This window comes from Silurus meridionalis, chromosome 6 (assembly GCF_014805685.1).
Source record: "Silurus meridionalis isolate SWU-2019-XX chromosome 6, ASM1480568v1, whole genome shotgun sequence".
In the NCBI taxonomy this organism is placed as follows: Eukaryota; Metazoa; Chordata; class Actinopteri; order Siluriformes; family Siluridae; genus Silurus; species Silurus meridionalis.
In genome coordinates this window covers 15,889,155-15,909,442 of record NC_060889.1, presented here as the reverse complement: position 1 = coordinate 15,909,442, position 20,288 = coordinate 15,889,155, and the positions used below count along the sequence as shown (strand labels likewise).

At 37.1% G+C, this 20,288-nt stretch overlaps 1 protein-coding gene across 1 annotated transcript in view; it reads left to right on the top strand.

The window, feature by feature from the left end:
* The window catches only part of LOC124386836 (inactive ubiquitin carboxyl-terminal hydrolase 53), a 40,259-nt gene extending 20,004 nt beyond the window's left edge, over positions 1–20,255 (top strand). The window contains 8 exon segments of the mRNA XM_046850819.1: positions 643–777; positions 3,778–4,030; positions 4,032–4,499; positions 8,144–8,208; positions 16,695–16,731; positions 16,857–17,563; positions 17,671–17,777; positions 19,159–20,255. Of these exon segments, the coding sequence (XP_046706775.1) occupies positions 643–777; positions 3,778–4,030; positions 4,032–4,499; positions 8,144–8,208; positions 16,695–16,731; positions 16,857–17,563; positions 17,671–17,747 (1,742 nt within the window). The 3' untranslated portion in view covers positions 17,748–17,777; positions 19,159–20,255.
* The last annotated feature ends 33 nt before the right edge of the window (positions 20,256–20,288 follow it).

Genomic DNA, 20,288 nt, shown 5'->3' with positions numbered 1-20,288 from the left:
CTCAAATACACCCTAAAATATTCAATAGTTTTAAACCTTTCTTCTTGTTTCCTCTCATACTGCTGATTTGGTATGGAGTGGTGTTAATAGCATTGGAAAGTCTTTCCTGTACAATGTGCTCATTTCTGCAACACTTTGCTTGTTTTTTTTTTTTCTTTTTCTTGCACGCAGCAAAAAACAGCAGCGCACACATTCATCAAACAGCCATCGATCCTTTTTAAGTCTCTCCAGGCTTTTCCCAGAAGCCTCAAGGGTGTAGTGAGAGAGTCTGGTAGCAGATATTTCTTCCTGTTGTCTAAGTAATGTTTAGTGTAAGACTTCCCATAAATGCGGTGTAAGATCTACAATAAGCGCGTGAAGCTGGAGCAACAATTACTATAATATAAATAAATAAATAAATAAATAAATAAATAAATAAATAAGAGCATAGTATGACTATAAGTAGATGTAAGTTATGTTTTTGTAAGGATTTGCCAGTTCGGCAGGTTTTCTTGCTTGTCCTATTAGTTGAGTCCCGTAGTTGTACCTTAGAAACAGCAAATCTAAACTGAACATAACTATTAATTAAAACTAAAAGCAGAGCTTAGTTATCAACTGTTTTGGATCTTTTTAGGTTTACACCAAACCCTGTTTTTGTTGCAGTGAAAATGAGCAGTGACCCAAAAGCCTTCTTGAGAGAGCTCTCCCGAGAAGTAGCCAGAGAAGCCCGCAACATCAACATCATCAAGAAAGACAACGATAAATCACGCCAAGGGCCAGAAACATCAAGACACAGAGGTGAGAAGGAATATGCACACACAGACACAGAAACACACTTGTTTCAGTTTTATAGCATTAATAACACTGTCCACAAAAAAAAGACAAGGAAAATTATTAAAATGTAAATAAGGAGAAAGTGTGAAAAATAAAGTTTTATGTTGGAAAAAAATGCTATTATTTTATACCAATAGAAAGCGAAAAAAGAATAATAGTAATAATGCATGAACATTGCTCCTGGATGATTGCATTCCAACATTTAGGGACCTTGGCACTAAAAGCTCAGCTGACTCTGATATCATTTTGGTTTTATGGAATAGAAGTAGACCATTTTTCCAGTTTGGTGTTGTGTAAATAATGCTTTATTAATTGTGTTAGGAATGGAGTCATGCAGTGAGAGTGTTTTTCCCAGCAGGCCTTAGTGCATCCTAGAACCACCTTTTGCAGCAATAACTTGAGGTAATTGTGTTCTGTATGACTCGTTTAGTCTCTCATCACTGTGGAGGAATTTTTGCTCAATTTTATTCATTGTTGCTTTAGTCCATTGATGTTTGCAGGCGTTTGTTTATGCTCAGCTCTCTTAAGGTCATGCCAACATTTTAGTCGGGTTGAGGTCTGGATTTTAAGGTCTGGGCCCTTTCAGCACCTTGTAAAACCATTCCGTTGTTGAGTTACTGGTGTGCTTGGAATCATTGTCCTGTTGCATGACCCAGACTTGGCTTATCTCTAGCTGTCATTAGTTTATTATATAGAGGAGTTCATTGTTAACTCGGTGACTTGCCAAACAAGCCCAAGTCATCACCCCTCCACCACTGTGCTGTAGGTGCTTGTGCTGATCTGCTGTGTTTGGTTTTCATCAAATGAGTCACTAAATTATGGACAAACATCTCCACTTTGGGCTCTTCTGACTCTGGTCCAAAAGTCTTGTGGTTTGTTTGGATGCATACCTAACCCTATCTGCCATGTTCTTTAGACTTTCTCTAAAGAACATGGGTTAGAACTTTCCAACCTAGCCATACTTGTTCAGCCTTTTCCTAATTGTACTGTCGTGAACTTTATCATGCTTAGTGAGGCCTAAAGAGTCTGAGGTGTAACTGTTGTCTTTTTGTGATTTTTCTGACTGTGGAGTGAATTTGCTGGAATTCCCTGTTCTGTTCCTGATTGTCAACTTCTTAAATGTTTTGTCTTCATTTTCACTGTAGAATGATTAGCTTTAAATTGATGAAAATGGCCTTATAACCCTCCCCAAATTGATGGGCAGCAATAATTGCTTCTATAAGGTCATTGCTTTTGTCTTCCCTCCTTGGCATTGTGTTAACACACACCTGAACACATGGGGTTTTATAGAGACGGTCACTCTTGCTGATGATCAATTAATCAAGAGCATTTGAGCAGCAGCTGGATGCTACTTAACTCAATTCCTGTGGAAGCAGTGAGGGCGTACTTCGTTTTTTACATATAGTTTCTTCATTTTGGCTTTATTTTTGTAAAATGGATAATGACATGGAGCAATATATGTTGTGCATCTGCAGTTATATTTAAGGAATTCTGTGATCCGCTAAGCACCAGATATATATTTTTTTTATCAGGTACTAATACATAAAACAATAAAATTAAGAGTGTATATTTATTTTCATATTACTATGTATATTAATTGTTTACCTAATCACTAAGCTTGAAATTAGATGAACACCACTGCACCCATGAGCTGGTCATTGAATTTTCCAGATATTGATATTTCCACATATTAAATAAATGTACAGTATACTGAGGCCTTTTAAATAGACTGTTGCTAGTTGCTGAATGAATTGCTTATTACAGGCTATTGCTGCGATTTTATCACAATTGTAATATGCAGGGATGTTGGGTAGCAATTTTAATTAACACTATAATACTATTTGATCAGTGGCCTTAATCACTGAGCCACTGCCTTTAAACATGTGTATACTGTGTCTGTGTCTAGAAATAGACCACCGAATTAGTGCAAATAAGTGAGTTTGTATTTAACTCTTGGTGAAATAGGTAAACCAGCGTCTCAGTTGGAGTACAGCTAACATCTTAAAAGATAATTATTAATAAGAAATCTATTTTCATTTTGAATTCAAAATAGGTACCTAACCTATAAAGTGGAACACGTGCTTGTTTTAATGCATACACTTTCCATAAATTGTACCATGACTTTAAATTCTTACTCTTCTTACCATACATGCTGCCATCAATCAATTATTATGCAAGGAGCTTTTGGGAGGGTTTTAAAAACCTTGAGTTTTAATTGAAATGTAATGTTTGAAGTGCATACACATACACACAGGCACCTAAAATTGGTCCTAGCATGATTTAAAGCCTATTCACCTGCCTTGTCAGCAAAATATCACAAAATGGCTAATGTAACCAGAGTAAAAGCCCTGTAGTTTTCTATCCAGTGATTGATACAGCATCCCGGCTGATATTAACTCTCGTATCATATCACATAACTGTCACTGCAGTACATTTACTTCTGGACTGTCTGTTTCACTAAGATGTTTTTTATGAGCTTGGATAGGAACCCAATGCCAATCATTAACAGCTTTTACACAAAGGTGGTGTGCGTGTGTTTTGAGTATTATAGATTCTGTGTCGATTACTGGAACTGGACCCCTATGATGGCGCTTGTTCTTTCTGCTTTCTCAGACAAGTATTTAAGCATGCAGGATTTGAGGTTGCAAATGCTTGTTGAATGCAACTGCACTGATTTTTATTTCATGCCTATAAACTTATGTGCATATTTGTTATTACTACTCAGTCTCAAGGCCTGCTAATGGTCTTTCCTAGCTCAATTGTCACTACCCTTGTACATTTAACGTAAGATAAAAAGCAGTGGACTTTGCACCAAAGCATTGTGTATTATCCTCATACCAGAGATCTAGAGAAGTCTGTAGCCTTGTTTAGACCAAATGAAACTTGTTTCCACAGTATGCTCACTACAAAGTATTGAGAAAATTTCTATGTGAAATTCTTTTTTTTTTTAATGTCTCTTCCCAGACACTGCCTCTGAGAGGTCCTACTCACGGTCGCTCTCTCCTCCTGAGAACAGATTTATGACCCCAGAGTCTCGGCTATATAGAAGTCAGGGCAGGGGCCCGACACGGACAGAGCGTTCGCCCCGCACAAACAGGCGTGTAGCCCATGCACCACGTTCCCAATCTCAGCCTCGTGTCCCGGTTCTCCCTCCGTCCAGCAATCCGTCCTCAAAAATAGATTTCTCCAATGGTTACGATACGGACAGTAGCTTTGACTCGAGAGCGTCCTAATGTAGCATCACGCACTCGTGGTAACCGAGGATGGAAGCCCATGCGTGAGGTCCTCAATGTAGACAGCATACTAAGCAGTGACGGTGACCATCATCTCCCTATCCAGGGTCAAATGGTCTCCGGCCAGAAGAAGATTCCCTATGAGCAAAAAACCAGCTGGTCTCCACGTGAAGATGCTAAGCCTAAAAGCTTGATGACTATTTATGAGGATGAGCAGCGTCACGAGCTGGGCAACAGGAGCTCACCGGAATCAGAAAGCCGTGATAGGGAAAGGACTAAAGGCACTGTCAATCACTTCACACTGAAAAAGGAAAACTGGAAAAACCAGCGAATGGAATCCGGATATGAGAGCTGCGACAGAATCAGCAATGGTTCAGCTACTTTGGATTTTCCTGTGGTGGAGAATATAGGCACGAAAGAGTTACGACGTGTGCCTGAGGTACGTGTGCTGAGGTAAGGGTGGTTTTCTTTCTGCATTTCTTTTGTCATTGGGTGAAATCAGAGATGGGTTACAGGTTTCTTATAAAAAACAATGATTAAAAGTGACATTTCTGGCATTTTAGAAGTTGCTGGTTTCTGTTATTTTCAGTTTGACTGAAGTATTGAAGTGCTGCTGGTTGTGAGTAGGAAGCATGTATCCCTCTACTTCAGTGTGAGATAAATAATGCTTTTAGAATTGTTAGGAATAGTATGTGTTTTTTTGCTAAGTGGCTTAAAGCTGTTTTTTTGGTAACATATTAACTAAAAGTATATGATAGTCCACAACTTTTTTCCAGCTTTAGATCAGACATGTCATCACTGTGACCACGTTTATCTCAAGCTTTAAATTAACTGAGCAAATACAAATAATTCACCACAATGGCATTTTCCACACACTGAAATATTTCCGTACATAAATTAATCTACAGTATGCTAAGGCTTTCTTATACATCATATTGCAGGTTGCTATATGGAATATTAAATAGAGCGACTTTTGCCCAGATTTGAACACAATTGTATTACAGTGGAACCCGGTTACAGTGGAACCCGGTGCAGCCGCAGAAGAACTCGCGAAAGTGGCGGAAAAATCAAGGTTTACAGATGCTACAGGTGTTGTATTGTATACTGGTGAATCTCTGCTGTTAGTTAGTGCTAGTGTTTCTAGTGTTAGTAGGGGCAAGAAATTGGGAAGAAAAGCGCAGCCGTTGAGAGAGTGCCAGTGGGAAGGCACGTACCGGGAAACGCATGTGCGATAACAACGACCGCCGTGAACCAACATATACCAACAATAACGGACAGTGAGAGTGTGGAAGTTTAAATAGGAGCTGGTGATGATGCTAAACGAGCACCATATGTGCGCGATTGAAGCCGGGAGCTTCAGAGAAAGCGGCCGAGAAAGCACATAACACGCTAAAGGGGGAGAAGGGGGCGTGGCAGGTGGATTCCTGACAGACAAACATGTACTGTATGTATTTTAATAGCACGCCTTCATCAAACAAATCGCAGCAACGCTGTTGTGTAAAAAACCCCTTCAAAAACACGTGCATGCACATTCTCATTTATTAACGCACATCATGTACATAAAGAAATTTCAAGCATGTTAATATATTGCTGCCATTTTGATTTTCGTTTATCTCGATCATCGGTTACCTCTATGCTTTTTGGCGATCCCCTAGGACAAATCGACATAACCGGGTTCCACTGTATTTATTGCTGTTAAAATAACATTAGCACTTTTAATGAGCACTATATTACATGTATAATTGCTTACTTTTTGCTACAAAGTGGTATAAAACTCAAATGTTTTGAACTATTCATAAAATTTATTACTGATCTACCTCAAACATGTACAGTATATTTGTGTGATATTCATGACCTAGGAGGATACTTTGTTGATTACCGATTGATTGATTGATTGATTTTAATTGCTATTACTAAAAAAAAAATCTAATACACCATTCAGACATCAAACTACTGAGTGTGCTAAAGTGCTGCATCCATGTTCAAGTGCTCTCTCGCTGTGGCAGAGTTCGATGAGGAAAATTGCTGTTGCAGTAATTTACAGACTCAGTAATTGAAATTGAATGTCGGTGCTGTTGGCAGTTTTTCACAGATAAAATAGTAATACAACCTTAAGGCCAATTTATTTAAGGCCTTCAATTAAACTGGCTGAAGTGAAATAAGTGGGGTGGAATGTACAACTATCAAATATCATAATTGCAGATTTTAGTAGGTATAACATAATGAGCATTTTCAATATTAAAGCAAGGATTGTTGTTTTTTTTAATGCATGTTTAATGTTTCTGCTTTCAGCATGAAATGGGGGTTTTATTAGTATTGTGTTTAGATGACACTATATGGACAAAAGTTTTTGTATACCTGACCATAAGATTCGTATGTGCGTTTTGAACATCCCATTCCACCTTTAGACCCTGTTTGCTGTTATAATAACCGCCACTCTTCTGAAGAGACGTTTCACTTTATTTTGCTGTGTGATTGGAGATTTCTGCTCATTCAACAACAGGGTTATTAGTAAAGTCAGGACTGACGTAGGGTGAGGAGGCCTGGGGTGCAGTCAGCATTCCAATTTATCTCAAATGTGTTTAATAGGGTTGAGGTCAAAGCTTCGGAGCAGGCTGCTCAAAATCTTCTTTTCCAACTAGGGCTGAAACGATTCCACGAGTAACTCAAGTAATTTAAATACAAAAAAACTATCGAGGCAATTTCTTGTTAGTGAGACCGCTCTGGGGTCTCACTTATAAACGTGGGTTTGCAGAAAACGGGGCTGAAAACGTGCGTATGCCACGTTCCACACACAGGCTGTGTGCGCTATCTGAGTTGCCAATTCCCCTTCTTGCCTTCTGTGTTCGTTTTTTTTCTTTTTTCTTTCTTTCTTTTATTTTATTTTTTTATATAAATCACAATTTGTGGAAAGTGGTTTTGTGCGTACACCACATTTATAAAAGAGACCCCTGGAAAGGTAACACAGAAGACGCTGCCGAAAGAAATAATTCGGAACGGAGAGAAAACGGCGAGGGGCGAGGATTCAGGCCAAAGAACACAACAGAAAGTTTACAAAGTTTGGGATCATTTCAAACTGAAACATAAAGAAAACACCATACAGTGCGTAAACCTTTTTTGTAAAGTTATTTGAAATAGATTTTTATATTTTTATTTATGATTTTTATTTACATATTTGTATTTGCATTTTGATGTAATAGGGCAATTAAATGCACTAAATGGGTTTAGTTTTCACAGATATTCTTATATGCAATTTTGGCACAAGTTGAATTAAAAAGGAAACAAAACTACTTGTTCATTGTAAAACACCTGTCTTAGTTTCTCTTGTCTATTCAGCACTGATCTTTAATAAAGAAAAAATACTTTTTATCTGATTACTAAAATAATCGCTAGCTGTAGCCCTGATTCCATCCCATGTAAGGAATTTGTCATGCTGAACAGGTTTGGGTTTCCTAAGTCAAGTGAAGGGAAATGAAATACTACCACATCCAGAGACATGCTATACAATTGTGAGTTTTTCACTTGTGGTAACAGTTTGGAAAAGAACCACATATTGCTGGAAAAGTCAGGTGTCCCAATACTTTTGTTCATATGATGTATATTTTTGTGGTTTTATAATACAGTATTTGTGGTGGTAGTTTAATGAAATATAACAATGTTTAGACTTATATAATGTAAATATGTCTTTTGTTATTTAGCCATTTCAAACATGCTATTAGTCTGACTAGAAGATTAAGGCATTGTTGTGTAGGAATGTAACAAGCTGTATGCGAGTGTCAGTAGTATTTACTGCATTTGTGACTTAGTTCTACTTGTTTTAGTTTGTAATTTGATAAATCTTTACAGCCAACGTATAATTTACAGTGTTATCAAATCCCTCCACAGTCATGGATGCATAAATGTTTCTGAGGTAAAGAAGAGATGTGGTGATCACATTTCACCATGGTGAAGCAATAGTTTTGTTGAGGGTGTTAGCTCTTGAAAAGCCTTGGGTGTGTGGGAAAAACTTATAACCTGCAATATACACTGACAAAATCCACATAAAGAGTTTAGCTATTGTGTTTTGTCACCAAGTGTGTTAATTGTGTACTTCTTAGGGACCCAGACTACCAACGGAGGTATGAGGACACGAAGACAGACGGTTCACAGAGGCTTTCTTACGGTAAGTGCACCAGCTCTTGATGGATAGCAAAATAAGATGGATGTTGTCTCAGATCACTGGAATCTTGTCTTTAAATGTTTTATTTTTTTATTTTCTGAATGTCAAAAGTGTAAGAGGGAGAGTGTGGGAGAGTGCAGGAGTCTGAGTGTGTGCCCTGTGTCTGCTCATTGTGACACACGGCTCACAATAAAGATGTCATTCAGCCTCCTACGGATTAGTCAAGAATGCAACACACTCGTTAGAAAGTAAACAACAAAGACAAAGAAATGTTTGCTGTTTCTCAGAATGGCAGCCAGGGCCAGTGTTTCTTGGCTTCTCTGCAGGAGTGATGCAGAATTAAAGACTGGTGCTGCCCAGCTGTGCCCACACTGGTGGAAAATGACGAGAGCATGGTTGTCAGGAAGGTGACATTTAAACCCACGTGTAAAGAAAGTGTTTTTGTTTTGTCTCTGCTCTTGTTTTCTGAGCTGCCCCATGATGGTACCTCAGATGACTTGATGTGTTAAAGGGGTGAGTGGTATCAGTCAGCTGAACATTTGTCCCCGATCATCAGCTTTAGCTGTTTTTGTCCTGTCCAAGGTGCTTTATGTAACAGTTATGAGTTGATGAATTGAAGCGGAAAGAGCAGCATTTAGAGCTGAGTTTGTGCTGCCTGTGAGCTCTTCTGTACTAATGGACATGTCTGCTGTTTTTCTGTTCTAAAGAGTTGTTTTCTCTTTCTCTCTTCTTTAAGATGTTCACATATTTAATAAATAATAAAGTTGATGATACACATATGTAGTATTTAATAACCAAACTGCAGAACAAGCCATTTTGGAGTCATGTAGGTGCCTGTGAGTTCTGGCATGTTATTTTACATTCGATGTTGACTTGTATGTGATGTCAGTGTTTCTCCCTTCTATTTTATTCTGTTCCATTTTGCAGATTGTATTGACAGGCCATTTTTGGCACTCATTCAGGCCCTTTGTGTCTGCAGTGCGAATTTCACTGTGTTCATTCTGCTTAGCGTCATGATCCAAGTGTTTAAAGCTGCAGCAGCAAATAAAACGTTTAGCATGTTTGGGCTCATATATTTTAAGGTGGTTCTTGGAACATGTCTGTGCATTGCATGTTATAAGTGAACAAAAGTGATTGTTTACACAATTTTATCGTAATATCCATATTGGTTGTTTTAAGATTAATGCAACTGCATGAAGATTTTGAGACTAATTCCTTCAGTTTGGTTTAGAATTTTATTTAGTTGAAAGGATTTATATTAGGATGCATTCAAATACTAAATAGTCTATTATTTTATAATGCCACAAACAAAATGAACATTAAGTGCTACCATAAAAGGTGCAAATCATTCTTAAGCAAAACAAAATGATAAGGGATCAAATATAATTTTGAGTCAAAATGTTTATGAATGAATTAATTAATCTAGTATTATTATTATTATATATTTTACCATTTTTTTATTTTTCTTACTGATATTTAAATATTTGTACTAATCACATATTTTTACTTTCTTGTTTCCATATTTTTTTATTTAAGTAGACCTTCAGTGTAAAAGCACAATTTAATGTTAGCCCCAAAATAAACAAAAAATGTATTTCCCTGCAGACTACAGCTGCAAAAATGTAAAAGTGTGACAATCCATATAATTGAGTTTCTCCACTCCCATGCCTTCATGTTCTTGTCTGAAATGTCTGATATCCAGGGGCCAGATTGCAGTGGTCTTACTGGGTCCATGTATCTTCTGATCATTCAATTTTCAATTAGGATGAAAAAAGACCGACATTTAATTTTTCTTTAAATACTCCAGAACCAATTACGAGAAACAAGTCATTTTTCAGTTTCTTTGTTGATGAATGGAAAAAAAAATCAAATGGGAACAAACATTTTGTATAACAAACATAACAGAAGCAGCAATACGTCACAGCAGTTTCAGACCAGAGGTGGGCGGAGCTTATACAGTCTATAGATTGTATAAATAAATAAAAGAAATTAGGTATCAGCTATTTTTACACATTTTTATTTGATCAATATCTGAAATATTCAATGAAAATTTAATTTGAGTTTTTAATGAAGTTGCGGACTAAACACAATCGTATGCACATTAGCCGTCAACTGCCGGAGTTCGTCTGATGATATAACGAAGCATATTTACACGCAATCCGCACTTCCACCTTAAGCGTCTCCTCCCATAGAAAACAATTATAAAGAAAATACTTTGCTGTAAGCCACATTCAGGGTTAAGAATCTGTTATGTTTTGTTAGCTCTTATGCTTTGATGTTATGTTGTCCGGTATGTTATGTTGCTTATGTGATTTCATGCGTTCTTGGTTCCAAGTTTGTGTGTCTTGAGTCTCCTGCCCTGTTTCCAGATTTTTCCCCGTTTCATAATTGGAGTGCTGTTTTCTATAAGTTTGTTTTCCACACCCCATTTTTAAGACTTAGTCTTTGTGCTTTGCTGTAATGTAATTGATCTCTTATGATCTCATGCTATGTTGTGTGGACTAAATTATTGCTCTGCCCTTCTTTTTGGTTTTTAAGAATTTTACTTTTTAGATTATATATTTTTTAAAATCGATTTGGTGTTTTGTGGAACCTATTAAATAAAAACTATGACTTATTTCTCAGTCCCGAGTTGCACAGGAGTGTCAACTTCTACCTTAAGTGACCAGGGGTTGAGCCATGTTTGTGATGATGAAGACAGCATGCAGTATCACTTAGTCTTTTCCCCTATATAAAGCAGACACTTCATGTGGACTAAAATTATTTTAAAAGAACAAACATGGTATATTAGTAATGGTAATGCAGATATCAATACAAAAAGGATCAATGTAAAATAGCTCACATCTAATAAAAGAAATCTATGTGTCTTAGGTACATTTAGACTGTGTAAACTTCGCCCACTTCTGCTCTTAAACTGCGGCCTGACGCGGCTATCTTCTTCTTCTTCTATTGGCTGCTCCCATTAGGGGTCGCCACAGCGGATTGTCCATCTCCATACTACATTTACATTTGCATTACATTTACATTAGCGGCATTTAGCAGACGCCCTTATGTCCAGAGCGACATACAAAAGAGCTTTACGCTACAGGACAAACATTATATAAATTAGACTATATCGCTTGATTTTTTGACAAAGCAAAGTTGGAAAGTGCTAATTAAGTGTTTCAGGAAGCGGTAGGTCTTTAACTGCGCTTAAAGATAGCCAGGGACTCTGCTGTACGGACATCTAGGGGAAGTTAATTCCACCACCTCGGTGCCAGAACAAAGAAGAGCCTTGAAGTATACCTACCTCTCATTATGAAAGAAGGTGGTACCAGTCGAGCAGTGCTGGAGGATCTCAGACAGAGTGGTGCAGTGCGAGGTGTGATGAGGTCTCTGAGGTAAGATGGTGCTGGTCCATTTTTGGCCTTGTAGGCAAGCATCAGTGTTTTGAATCTGATAATGGAAGCCAGTGAAGAAAGCGCAGCAGTGGGGTGGGGTGGGAGAACTTGCGTGGATTTAACACAAGTCACGCAGCTGCATTTTGGATCATTTGCAGTGGACGAATAGCGTTCAGAGGAAGACCTGCCAGCAGAGAGTTGCAGTAGTCCAGTCTAGAAATGACGAGACCGAACAAGCATCTGAGCTGTGTGGACAGAAATGGTCGAATCCTTCAGATGTTGTAGAGAAGAAAGCGACATGTTAGGAGAAGGACAGTTGATTGTCCATAGTTACCCCAAGGTTGCGAGCAGTAACTTAAGGGCAGAGCAGAGAGTCATGAAGAGTTGGTGGAAGCTGTGGTGTCTGAGTGAGGGAAAAAAAAGATGAGTTGAGTGTCATCTGCATAGCAGTAGTATAAAAACCCATGTGAGGATATTAATTCACCAATGGAGTGGGTATAGAGGGAGAAAAGGAGGGAAGCAAGTACTAAGCCTTGTAGAACACCAGTGGTGAGTCTGCATTGGGCAGATGTAGATCCCCTCCATGTTACCTGGTATGAGCGACCTTCCAGGTAGGAAGCAAATCATTCCCATGCTGTTCCGTGGATACCAAGGCAAGGCAAGGGTAGACAAGAGAGTCTTGTGGAGAGTCTGTCCTCTATATCTGCCTCTTTCAAACCAACTACCTGCATGTCTTTCCTCACCACATCCATAAACCTCCTCTTTGGCCTTCCTCTTTTCCTCCTTTCTGGTGGCTCCATCCTCAGCATTCTCTCACCCTTGTACCCCATGTCCCTCCTCTGCACATGTCCATACCACTTAAATCGGACTTCAATCATTTTTTTCCCCAAAACGTCCTACATGCACGGTCCCTCTAATAAACTCATTTTTTTAATCTTGTGCATTCTCCTCACTCCCAATGAAAATCTCAGCTTCTTCAGCTCTGCTACCTCCAGCTCCACCTCCTGTCTTTTAGTCCTACTAATGCCACCGTCTCTAAACCATAAAACATCGCAGGTCTTGCCACAGTCCTATAAACTTTCCCTTTTACTCTTGCAGATACCCTTCTATCACACCTGGCACATCTATATAAATAGTTTTTTTTTTATATTTATTGATATCTATAATATTTAACAAAGATCATTTTAAATAAGGTTTCTTTTTCAATTCGTACATGCATAAAATGCGAGATAAGCAATATTTTAAAACATTAGCCATGTTAATGGATAACGATAGTTCCTCAATAGTTAATACTAATATTACTATTACTAATAGAGTATGTTTGTTCTTTTCATATATTTTCAGTCCAAATTAAATTGAAACTTTGCACACTGTCTTTATTATCTGTGTCACAAACAGGTCTGGAACCCGGGTTACTCAAGCGAGAACCATTTCAACACATTCACTATGCTTGGTTAGACTGTATTAATGTTCTAACTTATGCCTTTAAGGAGGCGTTTAAAAGAAAGCTGCTTGTATGTGTGATTTCTTTTTTCCCTCAAATGCCAACTGCCCTGTATTTTGCTTGCATTTGTATAAGCTCAGTGCTGCGCTCACTACTTTTCCCCAGCTGAGAGTTGCACTTTGTCTTCAACCAGCTGTAGCCAAAGGTCAAGTCAGCAGGAACTACTGAAAGTTCAACCTGTTAAATGGACATAACCTTAACAGAATCTTACCATTAAGCATAATCTGTTTCTAATAATACTGTGTGCAGAATAAGGAATTATTGGTTGAACTTGATATGTGTATCTGACAGCAATCTGATCTGCCTGAGAGTTGATCATTGTAGCTTTGTAATGGCTGTTTTTGGAACAGAATTTCTTCTGACGCTAGCGACACGTGAATCGTTTTAGCATTTGGACTCCAAATATATCTTATAGGTTGGACGTCAATTATGTTTTCTACACGTTTAAAGATCAGTGTCGAGTACATCTTCGGAATTGTACATAAATGTGCTAGAAGCAAATATGTTAAAAATGTCCTTTGCATCTGCTTGTACTTTATCAGCCATTTGTTTGATTTTGAAGTGTGGCTAAGTTAACATGCAAAACAGGTGTGGAACAGCAAGCTGAGTCGTGTCACTTCCAGTGATCTCACTCTCCCAGTTCAGACCAGATCAACTCGGTGTTGATTTATGGGTGCAGTTGTACCACCCACAGCCTTTTCCTTTCAGCCACTCTATCTTAAGCTTTCATGCTGCCAGGAGGGCCGTCGCACCACATGATGTATTTATGTTCTTAATTAATGCTTCTCCAAGTGTGAGACTATCATTAGAATATCAGTGTTCGGTGTGCTGGGCTGTGTTCAGTCAAGGTGTATACAGGGGGCAGTGAAAATGAGGTCATGTCTCAAACTGTGGTTATTGTTTTTACTGCTTAGAAAAAAAAAATGTTTTTGTGTGTATGTGTGTATGTATGTATGTATGTGTGTGTGTGTGTGTGTATATATATATATATATATATATATATATATATATATATATATATATATATATATATATATATACCTTGTTAAATGCTTGTGATTCAAAATGAAGGTTACTCTTAATTTTTCTATAACTCTTCTGTATTCAACATATAACGTGTTTCAATAGTAATAACTCATTCAAAGGGACTTGCATGCACTCCACAGAATCTAAGTCTAATAATAAACAATGACTGAAATTATTGATATGATGCTATTTTTGATATCAATGCTTTTTAAAAGCCCAGGAGGGTTTCTGGCACAGGAATGTCTTCAAAGGTTTGTTGTCATTTCTAGGCAACAGCACGTCAGAGAAAGAAAGATCAGGTGAAGGAGTGACTGTTTTGTAAGAGAAAATGATAACAGGACCTAACTTGTCTTCTTGTGGTTCCACAGCTTTGGGTATAACTACTTTACACTATAGGGTCAAAGGTTGACCAAACCAATTTGTGAGATTTTTCCAAACTTGGAATCTCACAACAGCAGAAGACATTGAATTTTTTAGGCTTACAATAGTCTCACAATTTTATATGATTTTGTACGCTGTAGGATTGCAGAGTTACTTTACTGGAACTAAGAGGCCCAAATATGTTCCAGCATAACAGTAATCCCTGTACACAGAGTATGCCCCATTAAGACATGGTTTGTGAAGTTTGAGGTCAAATATCTCTAATGTCCAGGTATAATGACTGCACCCCAAAGCTCCTGACTGCATCCCAGACATTCAGATGTCCGGATGAGGAAGATCTGAGAGTGCGCTTTCAGGTGTAGGTATGAAGCAAGTCAGAGAGGTATGGGGGTGCATGATTATGAAGAGCTTTGGAAGTGAGAAGCAGAATATTGTAATCTATTAGATATTTGACAGGAAGCCAGTGTAGATGATGAACAGGGAAGATCTGCTCGATGGAGGAGGTTCTAGTAATTATACGGGCAGCTGAGTTCTGGATCAATGGAAGTTTTCTGTAAAGGAGTTTGTGAGGTAAACCAAACAGAATGGAGTTACAATATTCAATGTGAGAGGTAACTAGAGCATGTTCAAGAACAGCTGTGGAATTAGATGTGAGGACGAAGACGGATGATGTTCGTAGATGGAAGTACGCAGACCGAGTAATATTGTTCACATGCTTTTCAAAAGACAATGTGCTATTAAGGACAACACCCAGACACTTAACCTGAGGAGATGAGAAGATTATAGAGTTATCAATAGAAAGTAAGAAACTATTGATTTTTGAAAATTCGACTTGGTGCCAACCAGAAGAACATCTGTTTTGTCAATATTCAGCTTGAGAAAGTTGCACGAGTACCAAGATTTAATCTTTTCTATACATTTCAAAAGAGAGGAGGTAAGAAGGGTACAATTTAGTCTGGAGGATAAATATAGCTGGGTGTCATCTGAATAACAATGAAAATTAATGCTCCATTTCCTACAAATATGACCAAGAGGTAGTAAATAAATGAAAAATAAAAGATATATTTTATGGTTGTTTTTCTGTCTGCAGTACAAATTTATTAGATGAATAAGTACAACTTACTCCCTGTGGTCCTTCAAGCAGCAAAAATCCACAAATTATTTGTTTTAATCTTCACCTGAACATGTGCAAAGTTCTTTTTGTTGATATCATTACATTGTATCTGATGCCATCACTTTGGTTGCGGTCTTCGAATAGAGCTGCTTTACAAGGGGCTTAGCAGCTTAAACACGATCGGCTTGCAGAGACAAGGGGGAAAAAAGTCCTGTCAGAATAGTGTGCTGGCCGAAATGGATTTGGCTGCTAATGCTCTAAAAAAATAATAACAGAAGGAGGGAGAAAACAGTCCGCTGACACATCACATCTTTGTCATGCAGGCTAGTGGAGTTTCATGTCTCTTGGCTTGCAGGTTCGATCTCAGGGGAGAACTTGCACCATTCTGTTTAAATGCTGATGTCTTCTGGCCATGCAGGGATTTTTTTGTCTACATTTTTGTTTGTGCGTACTTTTTATCAGGTGCCTCTACAGAATGTTTATTTCTGTACCTTGTACCTGATGATATTTATTTAGCTGGAATTTATTGGAAATTTGGATGCTCCGTTTTTCATTTAACAATTTTTTCAATTTCTATATGTGACGATTGTTCTTTATATTGAGTTCAAGACCACTTTATTCGTTGTGTAGTGTAGTTGCTTCTCAACAGTTCTTTAGCTGGAGCCTGAACGCCCCCTGGTGGCTGTGTTTTCTTTTTCAGTTTCCTGTAGAAATGCTGCTACTTTTTTGGCAATTTAGATTTGATCAAATCTTATACACTGGTGACTTGATGACAGTTTATTTCCTCAGTTATTTGTTGTTTACTCCATGTTGTTTACTATGTTTACTTAATGGAGTTTTACCATGGTTTTCTGTTATCTATTCATTTATTTATTTGATTTCCTGGCGACTAAGAGGCGGCTTGAACTGGGATTTCATCCAGAACTTCATTCTTTGGCTGAATAAATTTTAACCTATTCATACCAATTCTCTGTAAAACATATGTCTATTAAACAAATAGTAAATACAAACGGATAAAATGTATGTTTGAAACAATTTAAAGAAGTCTAAACTAAGTCTAATTTATATTTTGTTTTTTGAACAGGTGAAATGCATGGAAAAACTCATGAACTCATTCCCAGGTAAAGCGTTGATGAAAATCTATGTCGATTTGACCATTTCAAGTTGTTTTGCGTTCTTAAAATCACACACAAAATCATTGGTAAATTTGATAAGATGATTTAATTATATTTTCTTTTTGTAACAGACAAAACAAAAGAGGGCCATGGGACAGAGTAGATGAAGTGAATGGGAGCACTGGGCCTGCATTTCTAAGCAAAATGAGTAGCTCGGAGTGGAACAGCTCTGATGACTTGTCTGGGCCTGTGTCAGAGCAGGAGGATACTTTATCTCAATCTGATGTTCCTCCACTCATTCCTCACCACCCATCCCTGAGACCTTCTCACACCTCAGTTCCACCTTTACCCCCCAAACCCCATGTCCAGAGATATGAATACAGGAGAGGTCTGACCCAAGACTTTGCTCACTTGAGCCCCAAAGTCCCAGCCTACCAAGAAGTGGCTGTGTCAAAGATGAGCTCAGAGATATGGCTGGAGAACTCTGGTACGCACACATTCTCCTCGTCAGGCAGCAGCTCTAAATCCGTCTCGTCCAATAACGAAAGGAACGACCTGTCTACCAGCGAGAGCGAGGACAAGTGTCCCAGCATCCCTGATTGTTCCACTATATCCAATGTCGCCGGAGAGCACACCATCCCAACCACCTACTTTTCTGTTGATAGCTGCATGACAGACACTTACCGGGCTAAGTACCATAAGAAAAGATCTGCTCTTCATTCAGATTCTAAAACAGGAGAGTACACATCATCTAGTGAGAGCGATCATGGAGAAAGGTTTTCCCCAGCTCCTGCAGACTTAAAGATCCCAGTTTCACCCAGAACTAAAAAAGAAACAGGTATTATTACAGTGTAGTGTAATGTCTTTGACATACTAATAATTTGTTATAGTCGACATGGCCGGGGTAAAGTGTTAAATTTGACCAAAGAATCTCCTTATTTTCAGCTTATACCAGCAGTAAACCCATTGTTAAATGGAATCCTGTTTCTGTGAAGGGGCTGGATGAACATGGCTTCCTCTGACACCAAACATCACTCCTGCTAGACATAAAGGTAAATATTACATGACTTACTATGTGTGTACATGGTGTTAATGTGCTATTGCTGAATTTAGTTGTGATCTAACTGTGTGTGTCTATAAAACAATCAAAAAACAAGACACAGGAGCTTAAATGCACAACATTGTGTTTTGATTTAAATTTTAAATTTATTTCTTAATTTTTTATTTATTTTAAATTTTTTACTTTTAATTAATCTTTTACTTTTATGTCTATTTTTTGCTTTTCTGGAAAGCGCCTTGTGCTCCTTTTGGTGGTTGTAATGTGCTTTATAAATAAAATTTGATTGATTGATTGATTGAACACAATTTTTCAGTGATTAAACGATTGTCTAGTGTTAATACTTAATCATAATCAATACTCAAAATATCCTTCAGTTAGTGTGACAGCGTAGAACAAAGGTTGTAGAGGAGAAATTAATTCCTTTAGTCACGCAAATACTAAAACACAACAGGGCCATAGTGTGCCACCTTAACTGTTTTTCTGTAACCACGTTATTATCTATTTTTATTTTTTTACACATGCAATTTATTTATTTATAGTAACATTTAATGTTGTGGAGCAGCCGTAAGTAAGTTTGAGTTCTTACCTACATTATTGCAGCTACAGTATAAACCATCATCCCAAAAGTGTTGAATAGGCTTGAGCTCTGTAGCAGGCACATACTGTACATCATTTATTTTAAATATATATTTGTTGTCAATTAATTTAAATATTTAACTGTTATTAATCACATAATTGTCATGAGTTAATTGTTAATAAGTTGATTGATTGCAACTTAATTTACCTTTTCTAAATGTACCTTAAATTAATACTTTTTAAGTTTTTAATACTCTAATCAACATGAGCCTGGACAAATCTGGATACTTTATGCAAATGTATGTTTATTATTAGTGAAATCAAACTCAACATAGAGCATGAAGACTAAATATTCTTGTAAATGTTTTAAAGTAATTATGGTGTATGTAAATCATCAGGAAACTTTTGCTGTTTCCACACGGACGGTTTTAATTGCCGGATGTGTGCATCATGGCGGATTTTGGTGCTTGTTTTAAGACTTGGTGCATCAGAAAAATAATTGTTTAGTTATTAAATGATTTTTTTTGTTGGAGTTAATTTTTTTTTTATATCTGAGTAAGGAAAGGATGTCGTGAATAAATGTGAGTTGCGTTTAAGATTTGAATTTCATCTCTTTTATATTTATTTATGTATATTTTAAATAAATTGTCACACAGAAATGTGTGCAAATCAGTGTATATGTGTGTGTGTGTGTGTGTGTGTGTGTGTGTGTGTGTGTGTGTGTGTGTGTGTGTGTGTGTGTGTGTGTGTGTAAAATTACAGTGCTTACATAAATATTTATTTGCTTCTTTTCACAGATGTGAAAAGTGATTCTAAAATGGACCTTGTGCCAAAAAGATCAGACACTCATGCAGACATGTGGATGCCAATCTTTAAATTAAATCAGATCAATTCTAAGAACAATTCTGTGGACATTTTTTGCTATTGCACATTTATGAGCCATTATAGAATAAAATAAATCTATTTTTTCACTGTTTTCTTTTCAGTTTATGTATTTTAATGTTAGCTTTTGCGGAATTTAGTAAACTATGAAGACCCAAGGCAAGGAAGATAATAACTGGAAAATAACCACAGTGAATATTGATTTCAATGTGTGGAAAATGTTGTATTTCTGGTTTTGGGAGAGATCTTCTGTGAAATGGGAATTGATTCATAATTTTTTTTTTTTTATAATTTTTAATTTTTTTATGTTTTTGGTTTTCTTTTATTTGAGATAAAGCCAATCCTGCTTAATGACTTTTCCCCTGTTGAGTTTTCATAATTTACTATTTTCCTGGATGCAGTTGAAATGGTTTGCCTCTCATTTCGATGTTCAATTAACTAACTGTAGATGCACTAAACTGCATTTTCTTTACTTATGCGTGAGAGTTAGAGTATAAAAATCTGAGTAACGCAGGAGGAAGAAGAAACACTGTAATATACTAAAGCACACTGATTTTTTTTAGTTTTTCCAACAAATGAAACTGAATAAACTCTACCCGATTTGTTTTTTTGTTTTTTTTTGCACTTTGAAACGATGATCTCCTCCTGGTGATCTGTTTTTTGACTGGACCCTTTGGTTTGTCTTCTGTTAGGAAATTTGATGATTGACAAAAATATATAGTATGCTTGTATATGACTTTTCATTTGTTCCAAAATATATGGGTACACTGTATAGTTTTATTTTGAAAGTTGTCTTTTTAATGTCCTAGAAACAATGTAAATTTTTTTTATATTCTATTTTTGTTAAAGAACAATTACATTTTGTACATTTGTTAGACAGAGACTAATAAAACAGTGCCTTATTTTGTATGTGAACAGAACTGAAAATAGCTGTTCGTAATATCTTTTGTATGTTGTGTTGAATTTCTACTGGCCAACAATTGTTTAATAAATGATTTTTATTTGGTCATGATGATGGTCCTGTGTGCTGATGGCTTTAAAATAG